Raw genomic sequence first — 19,127 nt, 5'->3', positions numbered from 1 at the left:
ATTTCAAAGCAGCAGCGGAAAATCATGTAAATAAACTCCAGTCGGAGACGGTGTTATTCTTCGCAGTCGTAAATCAAACTTGGATACAGAGTGAATTATTTACCATTTTGTTTTTCTGCTGTATTACGACTCAAAATCACATATGACATTAAGAGATTTTCTTGTATCACAGACGGAGAAAATGGCTTTCAAAGCTTTTTTTTTCCTTCTTTTCTCCATCCTTTAAATAAGTGTTTGGGGAGCTAGGGAGAAGAGTGATTATAAACATGTTGATGTTGAGTGGCTGATATGGTTTAGAATGGTAGTAGGATAAAGTTGCTGCTAAGCTTTGCTGGTATATATTATCTCTGCGTAGACACAAAAGAAAAGTGGATGCTTGGGAAAGTTAAACTCATTCTAGTGATCTATTATGCCAATTTATAGATCATTCTGTCGGACAAAATTGTAACATTCCAACTAAAACTTTAAAAAAACAATCTGATAATTTATACGTGAGCTGGGTATTAGGGAAGTCTGTTTAAAATACTAAGTGTTGGATAGCCTCAGTGTTGATTCTTTGTTGTATGATTTCTCTTTTATGATTTCACTGATTTTTAACTGTTTTTTGTTTTTGAGTTTGAAGTAGAGATGTTTCATTAATCGCAATAAAGTTTATTTTAATTGACTCTGATATTACTTTAAAAACCTTTCCTAGAATCCAAATCATTACCATGTTTATGAATTCATTACTAAAAAGCAGGGTATCGTGTTTTCCTAACGCAGCCGTGTGTTATATATATATATATATATATATATATATATATAGAGAGAGAGAGAGATATATATATATAGAGAGAGAGATATATATATATAGAGATATATAGAGATATAGTAACATACATATCATATACATATATCTTGAACTGTTGAACTGTGTGAAAAGCATTCGATGATTTCTGTCGTAGCGTCCTGTCAGTTTGTATCAGCTTGGTGTTTATTTTGCCCTTTGTAAACCTAAAACTACAATAGACCCTCTGTATACCCATTATGCAGTGAGTTGAGTTTTTTATTCACACCTTGCAAATGTAAGAATGCAACCACTCCTTGATCAGTTAATAAATCATTTAGAACAGAAATGTTATTCCGAGACCATTTAGGTTAATGTTGGTAACTTTGCTATGTGAACCTTCAGTATGCAAAAGGAATCTAGGCAATGGTGATGGTTTAATTGTGTGTGTGTGTGTATGTGACACTTGCTTGTAAACATGGTAACTCAAAAAGGTAATGGTGGATTTACTTTCATACTTGGTTTGTGGATCCAGTCTTCTAGAGTACAAGAAGCCTGTTGTATTCTGTGAAGTTCAATGGTCACTTTGGGTCAGCAGAGGTCAACGCCTGTTAACTTTGCGAACACCATAACTCAAAAAGTACATCTTTTTTGAACATCGTATATGATGTACAGATTAAATTTGGCTTTTTGAGTACAAGAACCCTGTTGAAATTGGTGCAGGTTAAAGGTCACATGAGGTCAACAGGCATCAAAGTCTGAAAACCTTGTAAACATGAATGATAACTCCAAAACTAAAGCTACAATTAATCTGTGAATTCTCCAATGCTATGATTTTCTTTGGGTGAACATAGTTTCAGTCAAAGTCAGTTCAGTTGAACCCAGGTTATCTCAAATGGGGGCAAACTGGCTCAAGGGGTCAACAGGTTATCTCAATGTAGCAACAATATAAACCAATGTAGGCTAGATAGTGAAGACTACAGCTGGATCTTGATACTGAGAAGAATTACTGACTCCAGGGAGTGTGTTTGCTAAACATGTCCTTCAAATGGCTGAATCTGCTAGGGAAACAGTATTTGAGACATCTAGAGAAACGAGAGATTGCTGCCATCGGTAGTACAAACAGTAGTGATTGCATAAAACACCTACAGTTTATACCAGCAGACTGAGCCTTATGTCCATTATGAACGGAAAGTTGAATACATCCTACTCCCCATCTCCACCCCTCCCCTCCTCCCTCCCCTCTCTGCCCCTTTACAGATGTCTGATTCATATATTGGATAACCAAAGGTTCATGTTTGTTGTCTGAAGTTTTCTTTCTCTCGTGAGTCTGCGAATGGACCAAAATTCTGGCAAAAAGTACATTGTCATGATTCTGTGCAAAATATTGACGACATGATATGATCACAAAAGGATTTGGACGTAGGAGAATCAATGCATATTCATGAGGCTTGGAAGTATTCCGGTACCTCTACTTTGTATCAGATTACTCAATTGTTTATTAGTTGTTTTTGAAGTTGAATTACTATTATGATTATTTTTGTCTGATGCCATTTATTGGCTAGTCCAGTTCATCTTCAACTGTGTTGCTATAGGATTCTAATTAATATTAAATAAAATTTGAATTAAAAAAGATACTTCCAAGAGTTATTTAATGTGGCATTAGCCCAGATCAGAAGATTCTACTGTGTTTATCACCAAGGAGCTCTAATACTGTGCCTTGCCAGTACCCTCTGCCTGAAAATGTGACAGCATGAAGCCTTCCCTCAGTGAGAAGGTGTCAAGGCAGTCCTCTAAAAGTCACCCAACCCTTTCAGCAATATGATATTTGACTCAAGATATTTATTAATGTCCCAAATCTTTTGTTTTAGACTAACTGTGGCGCAGCTTGGTGGATTAAATACAGAAAGCTGCCTTTCTTAGCTTGAGAGTATTCCTTGGGCTTTTAACCTTTGTTTAACGTCCCACTTGATAGGTGGTCTTTACCCAAAAAACCACAATAGGGCAGTTTGGTATCCCCTGTGGCAAACAAACAGGGTGAACAAATGAAGATGTGTAAGGTCACCCTAAGGTCACCACAATGCTGACTGGAAAAAAATAGAAACAAAAGGATGAGGCAGTTAGTTAAAAAGAAGGAATAATCTTCATTTTGATAACCGGGGATCTGAGGTGACCAACTCCTCGATCCGCCTCCTCCCACCAGAGATCATATTATATATGATTACATTTTAAGAAACTGTAAAAAGGATCAATATTAGTAGTTTATTTATTATATGTTAAATTCATGCCAGTTGTTGTATGTAAACAGATTTGAATTGGGAGTGTAACATTTGTAACATGTTCCTGGTTTGTGTTTCGTAGGATCTATTCTGATTCGTCAAAGTTACTTCAGTCCATGTCTAGGTTGTCTTGATCCGATGATCATTAAAAGACAGATTTCACTAAACCTTTGTTACTCTCTGACAAATGGCTTCTGGCTAAAAAGGTTCATCAATCATTAATATTTAACCGAGTCAAACCAAAACGATAACTGGGAAATATATTTTGGTCTAGCAGTTTTTATGGTGGAAAAACTTGAACAGCTTGACAAAGAGAACAAAAGTGGAGAAGGAAAAGAACAGAGGATGGAAATCGGGAGGATTTACGGGAGTTTGCATAATAACCGTAACATGGTTAAAGTTTGTGAGTCTAGGTCAAAACAGTAAAGGCTTTTATAATCATTACATCTTTACTTCAAGTAAGAGCAATATACCATAAAAAAATGAAACTTAATGTTTTAGGGCAATTCAAGTTTACATTTTCATTAGTCCAAATTCAGCCTAAATGTGGCCTACGGTATGGTAAACTTCTGCTTTGTTGTTAAGAGAGATGTTTATCTGGGTGTAAAAGCCATTGATGCAAGACAGGTATCGGGATATCAGTATGCAGGTATCGGGATATCAGTATGCAGGTATCGGGATATCAGTATGCAGGTATCGGGATGTCAGTTTGCAGGTATCGGGATATCAGTATGCAGGTATGGGGATATCAGTATGCAGGTATCGGGATATCAGTATGCAGGTATCGGGACGTCAGTGCAGGAATCGGGATATCAGTATGCAGGAATCGGGATGTCAGTGTGCAGGTATCGGGATATCAGTATGCAGGTATCGCGATGTCAGTTTGCAGGTATCGGGATATCAGTATGCAGGTATCGGGATATCAGTATGCAGGTATCGGGATGTCAGTTTGCAGGTATCGGGATATCAGTATGCAGGTATGGGGATATCAGTATGCAGGTATCGGGATATCAGTATGCAGGTATCGGGACGTCAGTGCAGGAATCGGGATATCAGTATGCAGGTATCGGGATGTCAGTATGCAGGTATCGGGATGTCAGTATGCAGGTATCGGGTTGTCAGTTTGCAGGTATCGGGATGTCAGTATGCAGGTATCGGATGTCAATATGCAGGTATTGGTATCCCGATATCGTTGTGCAGGTATCGGTGTGCAGGCATCGGGATATTGGTGTGCAGGTGTCTTTATGCAGGTATCGGGTGTCAGTATACAGGTATGGGGAAATCAGTATGCAGGTATTGGGATACAGTATGCAGATATCGGGATGTCAGTATGCAGGTATTGGTATCGAGATATCGGTGTGCAGGTATCGGTGTGTAGGCATTGGGATATTGGTGTGCAGGTATCAGGATGTCGGTGTGCAGGTACCGGGATGTTGGTATCGAGATGTCGGTGTGTGGGTATCGGGATGTCGGTGTGGGGGTAACGGGATGTAGGTGTGCAGTTATTGGGATATCGGTGTGCAGGTATCGGGATATCGTTGTGCAGGTATCGGGATATGGATGTGCAGGTATCGGGATATCTGTGTACAGGATATCAGTATTATTTCCTGTTAACGTAACTTGGACTGAACTGCTCTCACCTGTGTGGATAGTGTTTATATACCCATATTACTTAAACCATTATGTTATTATAAGTTATTATATATGCAATAAAATTGGAACAAAATGTTGGACTGTTTATGTGTTGTGTGGTACAGCGGAGTCTAGTGCAATCAGTCACGTCGTGCAGTTCTCATGAAAATGTGACAATGTGCAGGTATGAATTCTGGATAGGTTTCAATCATCGACGAATAAAACTGACATCTCAAAGAGTAATTTTATTAATTTAGATATGTCACAGACAGTTTACAAACACTGCTGGCAGGCAAAGGTGTATTTAACTTTAACACTTTTGAATTTTTTTTATGAAATGACATTTCAAACATCTGAGGCTCATCAATAACAGTGGATGGACAACTTTGACAGTATAACACACAGACCAGTATTTATTCTCATATATGTAAAACAAAATTCAATTGGGGGGGGGGGGGGAACACATGTACTTTATAGAGCTGTTACAGCCTCATCTAACATGTTTAGTTTAATGTGTTATGTTAACATTTGTCAAGGTGAAATTTCATATACATGCTACCCTGTTGTTAAAAATAGCATAACAAAGTTAAAACATAACCTATTTTGGTTAAGTTGTTAGACATTATAAAACAATGGATTAACATTACAACATTTGAAGATTGCACCCTGAAGCCAACATCCTCAGTGGGCCATTAAAGGAGCCTTCCAGAGAATAAATTGTTACTTTAAAGTGGTATAATATCTATTAATTACACAGATCTCTAACTATTTCCTTTTTTCTTGGACTAACTACTTTGCGACTAAAAAATTCTACCTATAAAATTCGTCATCCTTTGAGTGTCTGAAATGTTGTCAAGTAGAATTCTGCGTAGTTAATTTTAAATTTAACTTTAACTGTCAGCCACCCATTGGCCAGACATGCATCTTTATAGTGTGTTTATTCTGTTTTTATTTGTTCCGACCATGGAACCATGCCGACCTGAAAAGAAAGGGGGAAAAAAATGAAGAAAGAATGTAATAATAAATAATGCATGCCACCTTATGGTCCTACGACATATCAAACATTAGTCAGATGGCTTCCTGAAATTAACTTTCATTTTCTATTTTTTCAGAAGCAAATGGCACGCCTTTTGATATGTTTATGGGAATTAATCATTCATCATAAACTAGGCCATCAGGTTCCAAATTTAATTTCTTTTGAAGCTTGACATATATGTCTCTTGAACAGTTTAGTGTACGTGTGATTGTAAAAGAAGAAAATACTGTCGCAGCTGGAACAACTCATGTATAATGAGACTTAACATTAATTCATTATATAAAAAAAACTATGGACTAGTCTTACAAGTTTCGCTTCAAATGAAGAAGTGAAAGAAGTGAAATCTTTAAATTTTAACGAAGATTAACCAATTGACAAGTGATCATAGCTAACGATGAGAAACGAAAAACTGTCCATGTGAGAAACAAAGTATTAATTATTGAAGTATTAATGATTCGCTATAATTAGACCCAAAAAAAGAAAATCTTGGAAAGTGGCTCATTTTGATCAATTACAATATATCTTATTTTGAGAATTGCTTGTTAGGTTGTTTTTTCTTCTCTTCAAATTATCTTCCAAATATACCAACAGATGCTTCAATAAATGGTTTATTATGGCATATTGAATTTTAGCCTTGATACGTCAAAGTAAAAAATTAAATTTCTTGGTATAACAGGGGGGGGGTGGGATTTAACTCATGAACAAAAGAGCTCCCTTAGATAACATTTGACAACAATTGTTCTTGACAAATATGCAATGCATCTTAAACAATTGTTGTTAGAAGCCTTGAAAGACTTATGCTTCCATATTGATTTTTTTTTGTGTGATACATCTGAGGAACTGATATTGATAATTCTCAGAAATTTGTTAAAAGGCTCATATTGTAAACATTTAAAATTGTAACAGAAATAATACAATCTGAACTGACATTTACTTATTGCCTTTGAATTGCCTGCGGCATATCAAAACCAGTTTTGTGACCAATTTCATTGTTTAATGGTAGGTAGTTGCGCATCAGTTATGAAATATAAATATGGTCTGAGGTTCATAGATTGCACACTTTACAATAATAGTGCAAAATAGTGCAAAATATATATATATATATATATATATATCTATCTATCTATATATATGTGTATATACATATATATAGATATATATATATATATATATATATATACATACATATATATATATATCTAAATATATGTGTATATAAATATATATAATTGAAATTGAAGTGAGATGGAAAATCCAGAACAGTAAAAAAACTTACAGCCTCCACCGGGATTTGAACCAGGGCCTCCCGCTTTATATGCGGACACCCTAATCACTAGGCAATGGACCCTGATTGTATGTCCAGAGGTTCGAAACCGTTTTAAATCCACTGTACTGTAGGTGTTTATAACCTGTATCTGTTTTGGTGTTCTGTTTTGGTGACCTATTTGCTTTACTCTAGAGATCAAACATGATTCTAACCAACTCAAAGTCATTTGTGATTCCGGAAGCCGGATCGTGTATATGTAACAATATATTAGTAATATATACATATATATATATATATATATATATATATATATTTATATAAAAACAATATATATGACCTGTATATCAGTCAGTGGTACAGGAGATCAGTATCAGTGACACAAAGTGAAAGTTTGACCTGCACAATTAATTCAAAGAATCATTACTTTCTTGCCATTAATTTTAAATGGTAAAATAATTAAATAGATTGCAAACAAAAAACCCTTCCTTTCAATATTCAGTTAAAAGGGAAAGTTTGTCACAAATATTGAAAGTCTTAAATGTTGCATGCCGATCCTGGTTTCTTTCGGCAGATGAAAAGTGTTAAATATCTCGTTCTGAAAAACCTGCGGATGAAGTATTTTCTGTTTAATTCTTTTTAATTCTTTCTTTCTTTCTTTCTTTTTGTTTCGAGGAAACGGGAAGTTCGCTCATTTATTATGCGGTTAGTGACTTTCTTATTGCACAGGCAATAAATAAAGCTAGTCACGGAATTTCTACGCCAAGAAGAATTAATTGATTGATTTATGACCCCAAAAAAATTGATGAAAGTCGATTGATTTATAGTTGACCACTCATTATCTTTTTTGAATCTGCAGGTCTCCCTTTCGGCTATGATGGACTGGCGACATCGCAATACCTTATGGCGCATCACCCTGCTTTCCTCCCGACATCCCTGGCCATGGCCAACCATCTGACAGCTATGAGTAGACCAACTGATCATCACGAAACCTCTGATGTTAGTATACCGCTGAAGCTAAGATAAAAATTTATATTTTATAAAGATCTTATAAAAAAAAGATAAAGTTATTTTAAATGTAGCCATACTAAATGAAAGGCAAGACCACTTACAAACCTTTCAGTGCATTGCCAGGGATGATCTGTAAACTGCCATCAATAATACATGCACTGTTGAAAAAAGATTGCCTAATTACCGACGGTAGCGCTAAGCTGTGTGTGTATTTCCTGGGATCGATGGTGGTGTCTAACACTTCTGTTACACCTCATTCAGATTACCAGCATTAGACGTTTCTTTTTGGGCGCGAGTCTTCACACCCTTTAAGTCTTTGGGTCATGTCGTCTCTCACGCAGTATTTAAGTCATTCCTCATTGACCTGTCTACTACTCTATATACCACCACCCCCATCTACCACTACAAATCGGTAAAAATTGTGGGGGCACTGCGGTACAAGAATGTTACCAGTTTGTAGGGCTAGGGTCGATCGGAGGAGTGCATACGTACAGGAGACCGGTAACTGTCGTCATTCGTAAATATCCAAACCTATTACATTCTAAGGTGTCTGTTGTTTTTAATATTGAGGAATGGAAGTGAAGTCAGTACACTGTCTCATATTATGATCAAATAGGGTATACTTACAGAATGTCCCTAGAAGTCAGATGCTATTCTAGATAGATTACAGCCGTATTTTTTATTATTATTTTGTTTTAATGTCCAGATAACCTGGATTATAGTTTCTTTTGATCTTTAACTGGTAGGTCCTATGTAATGATGAGTTCTAGTGACCTCCTTCGAGTATCCTTTTTCAAATTTAAAAACGGCTTGCTCTCAACCTTCCCCTTTCCAGGTGTTAATTCTCTTAATTAAGTACCGTTTGATTCCCAATTGTAGAATGAACAACAGAGTCCATCACCTACAATAGCACCCCACCATCATGTCATGGTGAACGGTAAGACCAGCCCCCACAACTCGGAGGCATCTCACGAAGCCGGTTCCTCCTCACAGAGTAACATGGTCTCATCTGACGAAGAGGGAAGAGGCAAGGAAAATGGAGATGACGATGATGATATGTCAGGTAATTGCTTGTTTGTTTTGTTTCTCGTCACAAAGAAGAAGACAATAGTTTCAGATAGCCGTTTTAGCTGCCCAGTTTTAGCCATTCTTGGTGCAAAATGTAGGTAGGTCTGAAGATCCTTGGTTATCCAATAAAAGACATTTCTAAATGGCAAAGCATATTTGCAATTCAATGATTTTTTATTTCTTTCACTTTGGAGTTCAGAAGACTGACTTCTATTTGGTATTTTTTTTTTTCATGATTATTTTTTTTTTTTTTTAAATCAAGTCTCCGAATAAAGTGAAAGCTTGAACTAAAGTCCTGGACGTTACACTTTCTTATCTTACAGGAAATGAAGTATGTTCGTACAGCAATCATAAGATAAAACACACGGCTGAAAGTAAGTACTCCAGTGTATAGTTGTTATAGGGGTATCAGTATTGCTTGCCCCTATACAGAGACATTTCATACCACATGCAATATGCCATAGAATGTTATCCTCTGTTGCAGGTAGTAACAATTCCAACAGCTGCCTTGCAAACATTCAATTGGAGGAGTGAGAAGGGCTAGGGGAGGGGTCATTTCAAGTCATATCATTTCAAGTCATATCGAGCATATCATTGCAATTATTTGGCATCATTTTTTTGGACTGGATGTAGTGCAACAGTACCAAGGTTCCAAAACGACATCGTGCGGTGTCGACATAACTCAGGTTTTTGTTCTCTTTAACCTCACACATATACATAGCTCGAGTAATAAGAAAACAGACTGATTTGGTACTTCTGTGAGATCATTGCCTAATCTGTGTGTGGGGCTGGGAGGGATTCTGCTCGGGGCTCATGGGTATAGAACACCAGAGAGAACAAAAAGCTGGAATGTCTTTTGAAAAAAAACTATTTCATGATCATTACAAAATGCTGAAGGTGGGAGCACTCTACAAGGGCTATCATGACCGATTCGTGCCTTTGCTATACCCACTTGTTCGAAAAGGTTCACATGTAGAAGTTGCTTTGAAGTCATTTGAAGCCATTCGTGATATCGATTCAAAATGCATTGAATCGTTCTGTGATCATTGATGATATTTGTTAACAAAGGAGGCCTTAACATGAAAGGATACAAGTTGGAATTATTATCATTCAGTTCGTTTTGATGGGTCCTTGCAAATGTAAAGTGGTTGTTTCGTTCACCCACTGCTGTTAGTCACAACGACTCTTCTGTGTACAGCCCCGTTGCAACACATTATCATTAAAGTTCACAATAGTTGAAGTGTCATTTGCTTGTGTGTCGACACACTGTCTAAAGTTAGGTAATTGTTTCTATAATGAAGGTGGCTGCCCCATTCAGCGATTTAACACTTTCTTGCATTTACACGACCTATTTAGTTGATTGTATTAAAGCAAAGATGCAAACTGTTGTACTAGATTTACTTGGTCCAACACTTATCAGACTATTTCTCCATGGTTCCTCAGTGAATTGAAAATGTGTTAGAATTAAATAATACAAATGGTTTGATGCAATATTCAGGCTTCTCCCTTCATTGAACAAGTTTAAGAGGCACTGACACTTTGAACAATATTAGGTTAGTAAATGACCCTCAGTCTGATTGTACAAAATTTTGTTTAAATTTTTTTTTTTTTTTTTTAAACTTAAAAGAGAAAGCTGAAACTTTGATGTGTGATGTTGATTTTTGTACTCAAAATAACACGGGTGTGAAAGACAAGCACTCTAGCTCATTGGTTACCAGCCTTAACTTTGTAACCATGGCAACAGAGCTCTGATTGGCTACATAGCATCATAATCAAGTTATTTTCTACCCTAAGTTGAATTTGTGTACATACTAACTAGAAGATGCAAAAGTTGAATTGAGATGATGTTCTGAACTATGCAATATTCACAGAAAGTCTCGAAGAATGACAAGACAAATTTCTAGTTAAGACTTTGATCGAAAAGCTTTCTTTAAAAGTGGAGGAGCAGTCGAAACGAAAAGCTTTCTCTCCCTTTAATAGAGAAATGATACTTTTGGGGACTTTAGTGTAAAAGTTATGCCATATCTTTTGTTTGTCAGGTCTCTAACAACAATCTGCTTAATCCTCTACATCTACAAAAGGAAAGCATGTTTTTCTTTCTGCACATATTTAGTAATAACGTGTTAAGTATCGTGTTTAGACAAGTGCTGTGCAGATCAAGGTTGTCGTAGTCCATCCTGACCAAATTGTTTCAAGGTTCAGAATAGGATTAAACAACAACAACAAAAACAACAAAATGATACCTTACAGTGCTAGACTAGTAATTGAATAAGACAATGTGGTGTATTGTAGGACCCCAAACAACACATTAATGCTGATATAATTGCCTCATTTAGCATTCACTTGATATTCTGACAATTAGTTATGAATTTTGCACATGTAATGAGGTAAATTAAATTTGAAGAGATATTTGTGGTTGATGTTCCACCTTATTGTCACAGTTAGTCTAAGTTGTAAAGATTTAGTCTCCAGTCGGATGTGCATTTTTCTAAGAACACACCACAAATGCATGTATCCTTCACAAGCAGGAACATTTCCTAGTGTGGGTGTGCATAATTGGGTGGATATCCTCTATCTAAGAGATCTATGGGGTTGATATGCTGGCCAAGCTATGAATATTCACGTATTATTGGAGACACCTCAATGTAGGAGGTCTATGTGGTTGATGTTCTGACGAACCATGAATAATTCACATTGAAATAGACCCCCTGAATCTAAGAAATCTGTCTGGTTGATATTCTATCCAAGCTATGCATATTCACGTATTATTGGAGACACCTCAATGTAGGAGGTCTATGTGGTTGATGTTCTGACCAACCATGAATAATTCACATTGAAATAGACCCCCTGAATCTAAGAAATCTGTCTGGTTGATATTCTATCCAAGCTATGAATATTCACGTATTATTGGAGACACCTCAATGTAGGAGGTCTATGTGGTTGATGTTCTGACAAACCATGAATAATTCACATTGAAATAGACCCCCTGAATCTAAGAAATCTGTCTGGTTGATATTCTATCCAAGCTATGAATATTCACGTATTATTGGAGACACCTCAATGTAGGAGGTCTATGTGGTTGATGTTCTGACGAACCATGAATAATTCACATTGAAATAGACACCCTGAATCTAAGAAATCTGTCTGGTTGATATTCTATCAAAATCATGAATATTCACAGAATTGGACACACCCAACTTAATATGTAATTATTGCCAAAGAGTGATAATTAAACCATTAAGTTTAAAGAGGCTTTTGTGTCCCACAAATTGAAGGTAACATCTTATTTGTGAACCTTCCAGGTGTCATCATTCCTGATGTAATTTTGTTCGATGAAAGTTACAGCTTATATATGATATTTGATGAAATATTTTTGTTAATCTTAACCACCGTCCAGAATGTTGTTAGCAGACTATAGCCACCGCAACCTGTATGCCGGTCATGTTAGATATGTTTGATGATATCCCGAGATTGGATTTCACCTAATAATAAAGGCCTGCTTGCCCTCTGCAAAGATCCATTTCACTCTGGTATCTGAAAAAAGGATAACAGGTTAATGAATTCTTGAACATTTCTTGCATTTGATGAAATTTTGAGTAGATCTGAATTCGTCTATGGACATTCTTTAAAAAAGTGCAATGCACCGCTTGGTGTGTGTCTGTTGTCAACACAGAAATGATCAAAAGAATTAACCAATGGCCTATTAATTTATTTGAATATCTGCTTGTAATTACGCATGTGGGTTTGAATTAGTTTCAAGAACTCTGAATTCGATACAAAATGGAAAAGTCAAATAGTTTTATGAAACTTATCAATCTCAAGATCCTTAGTCCCTTATAAGGTAATTCCATTCAGTCTTTTATACAAATGTAAGGAACTTCAGGTGTGACACAGTTTGTGAATATGACATAGTTCCGTGTTGTTTGCTAAAATTTCATTGGTAACAATTGACCTTGCATAATGCACAAGTGAACTCTTTTCAGGTGTGAAAAGTAGAAAAACTTGATAACAATATAAAATGGAATATATATATTTGCAAGATAAATCGTGTACTTTTATGTCATATTTTATTCGACTGATAAATTATGTAGACAGTGCAGCTAGTCCATAAACAATTACGATTATTGGATGAATCAAGACAAGCCAAATTAGCATTTATTGCCACGTTTAGTGAATTGGTTTGTATGAACTTGCTGCTGGCAGGCAAGTGTGACCGTTATGTCAGACTGCTGTTGTGCCATCATAGTCTGCTAGTGAAACTGCAACTGCATGTATTTTAATCTATGTGACACTAGATAGTCAAAGGTCAATCAAACGTTGTCATCGTCGAATGGAGTCGCCGGAACTCGACTCCAGTCACAATAACTTGAGACTCGTAGGCGCTTTAAGTCGGTTTCTTTTTTACCTTTACCAATCAGAGACTCGAGTGGATTCAGGTTTTCCAGTGGAGGCTAGTGTCTCTAAAATGTCACAGTTTATTGTTATTCTTTAGGTAATGACTAATGATGCTTTTCCAATTCCTACTGCATGGCGTCTCTTCGTTCTAGATAGGGTCAGATATTGAGTAACATGCATTTCCTGCCCTTTTTGTCAGGCAGTCAATAGCCAATGGTGAAAGTAAACTTTGGGCTAATTTAAAGAATAAGTTTTGAAATAACGTTTGAAATTCCTCATCGTCTGCTCTCCCACTTTCATGAAATCGGGTTATGAATTATGTAGGAGTACTTTGTACACAAAGGTACGCTAGGTCAGTGGATCGTTAGCGAAGAAACGGCAGGCCAGTATACATACTGGTCGTTACCATGGGAATGCTCCATTATGTTTGCAGAGACCAGCCTGTTCTCATTCTTGGCAAACATTTCTCAGCCGCTTTATCAAATTGGTTCACAATGTTTGGTATTCATGAGTTTTGTAAGTTTTTACCTCTTCATTTGCAGAAAACCAATCAGATAGCCATCAGGGATCGTTTTCGGTGCCTGTCACATCAAATTCCACGTACAGATCAAGTCCGTCAAATCCGGATTCGATGTCTTTCCATAGGGTAAGAATCCTTAAAGATTTGAGATTCTTGATGATGTACGTAAAAGAAAACTTTACTACTTGATATTTTGGGTTTTGTTTTTTTCTTACGAAAGATGAAATGAAGGGCTTCTGTCGTCCCATCCCAGGGCTCATGGTCAATGCACAACAAGCTCAAGTTTCCAGATCAAAAAAACAATTTATAAAGTAAATCTAAAAGTTCAGTTTTGTTTACAGTTGGGTATTTTTGCATCTGAATGTAGAGTTTTAGATTCAAACTGAACTGCGCAATTGTGAAGAATTAAACTGGAAAAAGTTTTGGTCACCAAAATTTATTTCCTACGAGAACATATCCTTGGTAACCGTTGACGAGACTTGCGTTGACTACAGTGAAGGCACCCTGAACCTGAGCTGGTAAAATAAATTGAAAAAAATTAAAAAAATTGTTCTTCCACAGTTTGGTCCCGTATCATTTTTTTTATCCCTTTTGTATAAACTCATCTGAAATGTTCTTTGTTTTTTTTTTTGTCTAATTCAGGCGCTTTCGTCTGCCAGCGATATTTTGTCCTCCCAGGGGCCGTCGTCAATGGAGACCCTGCTCACAAACATCCAGGGACTATTGAAAGTGGCTGCAGATAATGCCAGACAGCAAGAGAAACATAATCATCTTCAATCAGGTACATCGATAGTTTCTATAGTCGTATGGTAAATATCCCTCCTCCCACCATCACACACACCCATAGCCACCACCCCCCCCCCACAACCCGTCCTTTCCCCAACTTAAAACTCTGTTCCTTATCACAAAAATCTTCCAGAATTTTTTTTTTCCTCTATGCTTTGCTCCCCTTAAAAATAATTTGAAACAAGCTTGCTTGTATGGCAGCAAGTTTGTCCTGCATGTTGTTTGAAAACATTCCCTCCTGGATTGAGGGCAATAGAACTACATTGAATGTGTGATGGCATTCTGATCAGAAGATTGTTGGAAGCCACACCCCCTCTAGATTTGCCACAGTTAGTATAAACTCTGGGATATGTGTGTGTTGGACGAGCCCAGGGGTAGAAGGGATGGTGAGAATTGTTGATATATTTGTATCATATATATATATATATATCTCTGGTTCTAATCAAGGCATCAGACCATTTGAAATAAAAACAGAAGATGTGATTTACATCCAAGGTTACTTCTTCTCCATGATCCATCTCCTTCTTGTTCTTAGGGGTAGATGGGGGGGGGGGATTGTTGATATATTTGTTGTATCATATATATATATATATATATATATATATATATATCTAGTTCTGATCAAGGCATCAGACTATTTGAAATAAGAACAGAAGATGTGATTTATTTCTTCTCCATCTCCTTCTTGTTCTTATTTAGCTGAACTGAAATTAGAACTCCTTCGAGAAAAGGAATTGAGAGAATCTCTGGGTAAACAACTAGCAGCAGAGCAGAAAAGAGCAGGTAATGTTGTGTCTTCTTGAAATGAAGCAGCATCTATGGAGAAAATATATACATGAAATGAAAACTACATGAAATAGCACCTCATCAGCAGCTGACATAGGAACAATTCACATAAAATACCACCCATTCACCTTAAAATAGCAACCAATCAACTGACATCATAATAAAACACAGCTTGACAACATAAAATAGCACCTCATCAGCAACTGACATAGAAACAATTCACATAAAATACCACCCATTCACCATAAAATAGCAACCAATCAACTGACATCATAATAAAACACAGCTTGACAACATAAAATAGCACCACATCAGCAGCTGACATAGAAACAATTCACATAAAATACCACCCATTCACCATAAAATAGCAACCAATCAACAGACATCATAATAAAACACAGTTTGAACATAAAATAGCACCTCATCAGCAGCTGACATAGGAACAATTCACATAAAATACCACCCATTCACCTTAAAATAGCAACCAATCAACTGACATCATAATAAAACACAGCTTGACAACATAAAATAGCACCTCATCAGCAACTGACATAGAAACAATTCACATAAAATACCACCCATTCACCATAAAATAGCAACCAGTCAACTGACATCATAATAAAACACAGCTTGACAACATAAAATAGCACCACATCAGCAGCTGACATAGAAACAATTCACATAAAATACCACCCATTCACCATAAAATAGCAACCAATCAACAGACATCATAATAAAACACAGTTTGAACATAAAATAGCACCTCATCAGCAACTGACATGGGAACAATTCACATAAAATACCACCCATTCACCATAAAATAGCAACCAATCAACTGACATCATAATAAAACACAGCTTGACAACATAAAATAGCACCACATCAGCAGCTGACATAGGAACAATTCACATAAAATACCACCCATTCACCATAAAATAGCAACCAATCAACTGACATCATAATAAAACACAGCTTGACAACATAAAATAGCATCTCATCAGCAGCTGACATAGGAACAATTCACATAAACTAGCACCAAATCAAATGACATAATAATATTTATATACAGTAACACTGCATAAGCTTGACAACATAAAATTGCGTCCCCGCAGGAGAAATAGTAGCATCAACATTTCATGTATATACATCACCTGACACACGCTGAAATATTCATTCATTGAATTCCTATGTTCTCAGTAAAAGAAAAGTATTCAAACCAAAGAGGTTAATTAATATGTTAAGATAATTAAAAAGTAATAGTCCTGAGTAATAAAACGTGTGTCCTCAATTTATTTTGCCAAAATCGTGTAGCCTTGAAGCCTCACACCCAATTAGCAGCCTTGTTGCCTCTCTAGGTTCTGTTTACTGCAGTTCTATACAATTCTAAATGTAAACCTTGACACCAAGTAGGTCATCAGAAAGAAATTTTCAGGATCTCTATTCAGCAGGAAAATATTTAATCAGAACACGAGAGGTGTCAAGACGTCTGGAGCTGCCGTACTCGATACAATGTCTTTTGGAACTTGCCTTCTTTCCTGTTAGCCATGTGTCTTTTATAATCACCTTTAGTAAACAAATCTAGCATGAGTAACCACTGGATCTGCCCTAATAGGTATAATATCAAATACACATCGGAAAGAAAGAAAATCACCTCTGAATGGGTCTAGCGACACACAAGTTCCATTTCAACGATAATGCTTACAAATCAAGAACCACAAAATGCTTGGGACAAGAGACGTTTGCAAATACAGAAGTAATTATGTGGCACTCAATGCTGGTGTTTGCTTTCGTGTTTGTCAAGAATGTCTGCTTCTTGTGTATTTAGTCCAAATCTGTAAAGAAGGATAAAAGGTAAACAGGACAAGATATTTCCAAAACACCCACCATATTGATATAAATATATATTGAGTAGTGCCTTTGTGCTAAATATCTCGTCATTGCAAAATACTTGATTTTTCCTGTTTTTGTTTTGTTACATTACAAATTTACAGATGGTCAGGTAATATGAGCACACTGGTACAAAAAAATTGACCTTTGATGCATTTCAATTTTCAAACCACAAAATAATCTCTTCCATTATTGTGGGTAACATTTCCAATGCCACTTAATAATATTTTTAAAGAAATAATCCTTACCACAGGAGAGAGATTTTAAGTCACAGTGGCCTTGTTGTAACCTAGCATGTAACACAGAGACCATTTATTGGGTCGGCCCCTGCAAAAACTAGTGGGGGGAGTTTAAAGCAAAAGCCAGAAATGTCGCGTTTGCAATTTATTTCAAACCTTTCAAAAACACAGGTGGATTTATCTTCCTCGGGAGGCTTTGTGTTCACTTGAAGCTTAAAACCCATTTTCATAAGTGGAGGTAGTGCAGGTTGCAAACCAAAGGTTTTAATTGTCAAAACCTGGAGGAAGGATCCCACCTCATCAGTGATTAATTTTGCCCTTTACGAAGTTTCCCAGACATGTAGTAAATTTTGTAGGTGACAACCTGACCATCTGACTATACTATTCAATAAAGCGATGTGCCTACACTCAAATAAATCATTACGTCTGTATGTGCTATTTCAGTATCGTTTTCTGCCCAAATGTGAAGATGTATGAATTAAATGAATGGAATAAATGGGATAAATTAATATGCATGAAATAAACGTGTGGAATAGAGTTATTTAGGCTTGCAACCCCAGCCGCTTTTACAGGTCCGTCTGTAATTCTTTTAAAGTCATCATGGCACTAATCACCGTTAAATGGTCATGGAGGACTGGCCCCATACTAAAAGTAACAATTTGGTATCTAAGTGTTGACAATGACTTTTAATATCATGTATGCTTGTTGAAATTTGAGCATGGTTTTCCGTTATTTGGCTTTCTCGTATATTTGTGAGCTACGCCGACCAACTTTACGAAACGAAGGATTCTGCCTCAGTATCTCTTCCGTTCATCTCTCACCTGTGGCAACAATGACCCTAATAGGTCACATGCTACTCTTAGTTGTCACAGAAACAATAGGAGATGAGTGTATGTTGCATCATCCGTTACAATATGTCTGTATGATATAGTCTGGTTCAAAGTGCGTACCTATGGTCAGAAAGAACAAACTTATTTCAAATATGAACATAGTCATAATTGTGAATAAAAACTGAACCTTAAGAGGGAGACTGTGCTGTCAACAAAGACCATATCATTCTAAATTTCAAATTTTCTCTTTCTTTTTTTTCCCCTTTCTCATCTGCTTCCCCCCCCCCCCCCCCCTAAAATAGCAATCCTGCTGAAAAGATTGAAGAAGGAAAAGAAGGCACGAAGGAGACTGGCGGAACAGATTGGAGTTGAGAGCACAACTCATGTTGAAAATGGAGAAGTTCCCTCTACCCCGACTGAACCTGTCACCAAAGTAAACGGAGACTCACAGAGGTTGAAGAATGGTAGGTGGAACAGAGATAAGGGAAATATTCTTTTCAGGCAGCCCCGTCTTTCCTTATAGAGGATGATTTTTCTGCTCAAAGTTACATTTTATATTGTCATGATAGTTTACTGTTAAAGAATCATTTCTGTCAGTCCAGGTTATATTCACTTTTAATACTTCAAG

The 19,127-nt window shown here is 36.6% G+C and overlaps 1 protein-coding gene across 5 annotated transcripts in view; it reads left to right on the top strand.

Annotated features, from left to right (window-relative positions):
* The window catches only part of LOC139979407 (dachshund homolog 1-like), a 56,053-nt gene that overhangs the window by 27,827 nt on the left and 9,099 nt on the right, over window positions 1-19,127 (top strand). For 4 of the 5 annotated variants that reach the window (XR_011797149.1, XR_011797148.1, XM_071990176.1 and 1 more), the window contains exons 3-9: window positions 7,837-7,976; window positions 8,868-9,051; window positions 9,380-9,430; window positions 13,994-14,097; window positions 14,614-14,752; window positions 15,457-15,540; window positions 18,802-18,963. Coding sequence is in view for 3 of the 5 variants with exons in the window: in XM_071990176.1 (XP_071846277.1) it covers window positions 7,837-7,976; window positions 8,868-9,051; window positions 9,380-9,430; window positions 13,994-14,097; window positions 14,614-14,752; window positions 15,457-15,540; window positions 18,802-18,963 (864 nt within the window). In the remaining 2 variants the exon portion in view is untranslated. The remainder of the gene's footprint in view (window positions 1-7,836; window positions 7,977-8,867; window positions 9,052-9,379; window positions 9,431-13,993; window positions 14,098-14,613; window positions 14,753-15,456; window positions 15,541-18,801; window positions 18,964-19,127) is intronic. The other variant, XM_071990177.1, reaches the window with a different exon arrangement.

The sequence above is a fragment of the Apostichopus japonicus genome, chromosome 14 (genome assembly GCF_037975245.1).
Source record: "Apostichopus japonicus isolate 1M-3 chromosome 14, ASM3797524v1, whole genome shotgun sequence".
NCBI classification, from domain to species: domain Eukaryota; kingdom Metazoa; phylum Echinodermata; class Holothuroidea; order Aspidochirotida; family Stichopodidae; genus Apostichopus; species Apostichopus japonicus.
The sequence above is the reverse complement of the archived record's forward strand: the minus strand, read 5'-3'. Positions and strand labels throughout refer to the sequence as shown.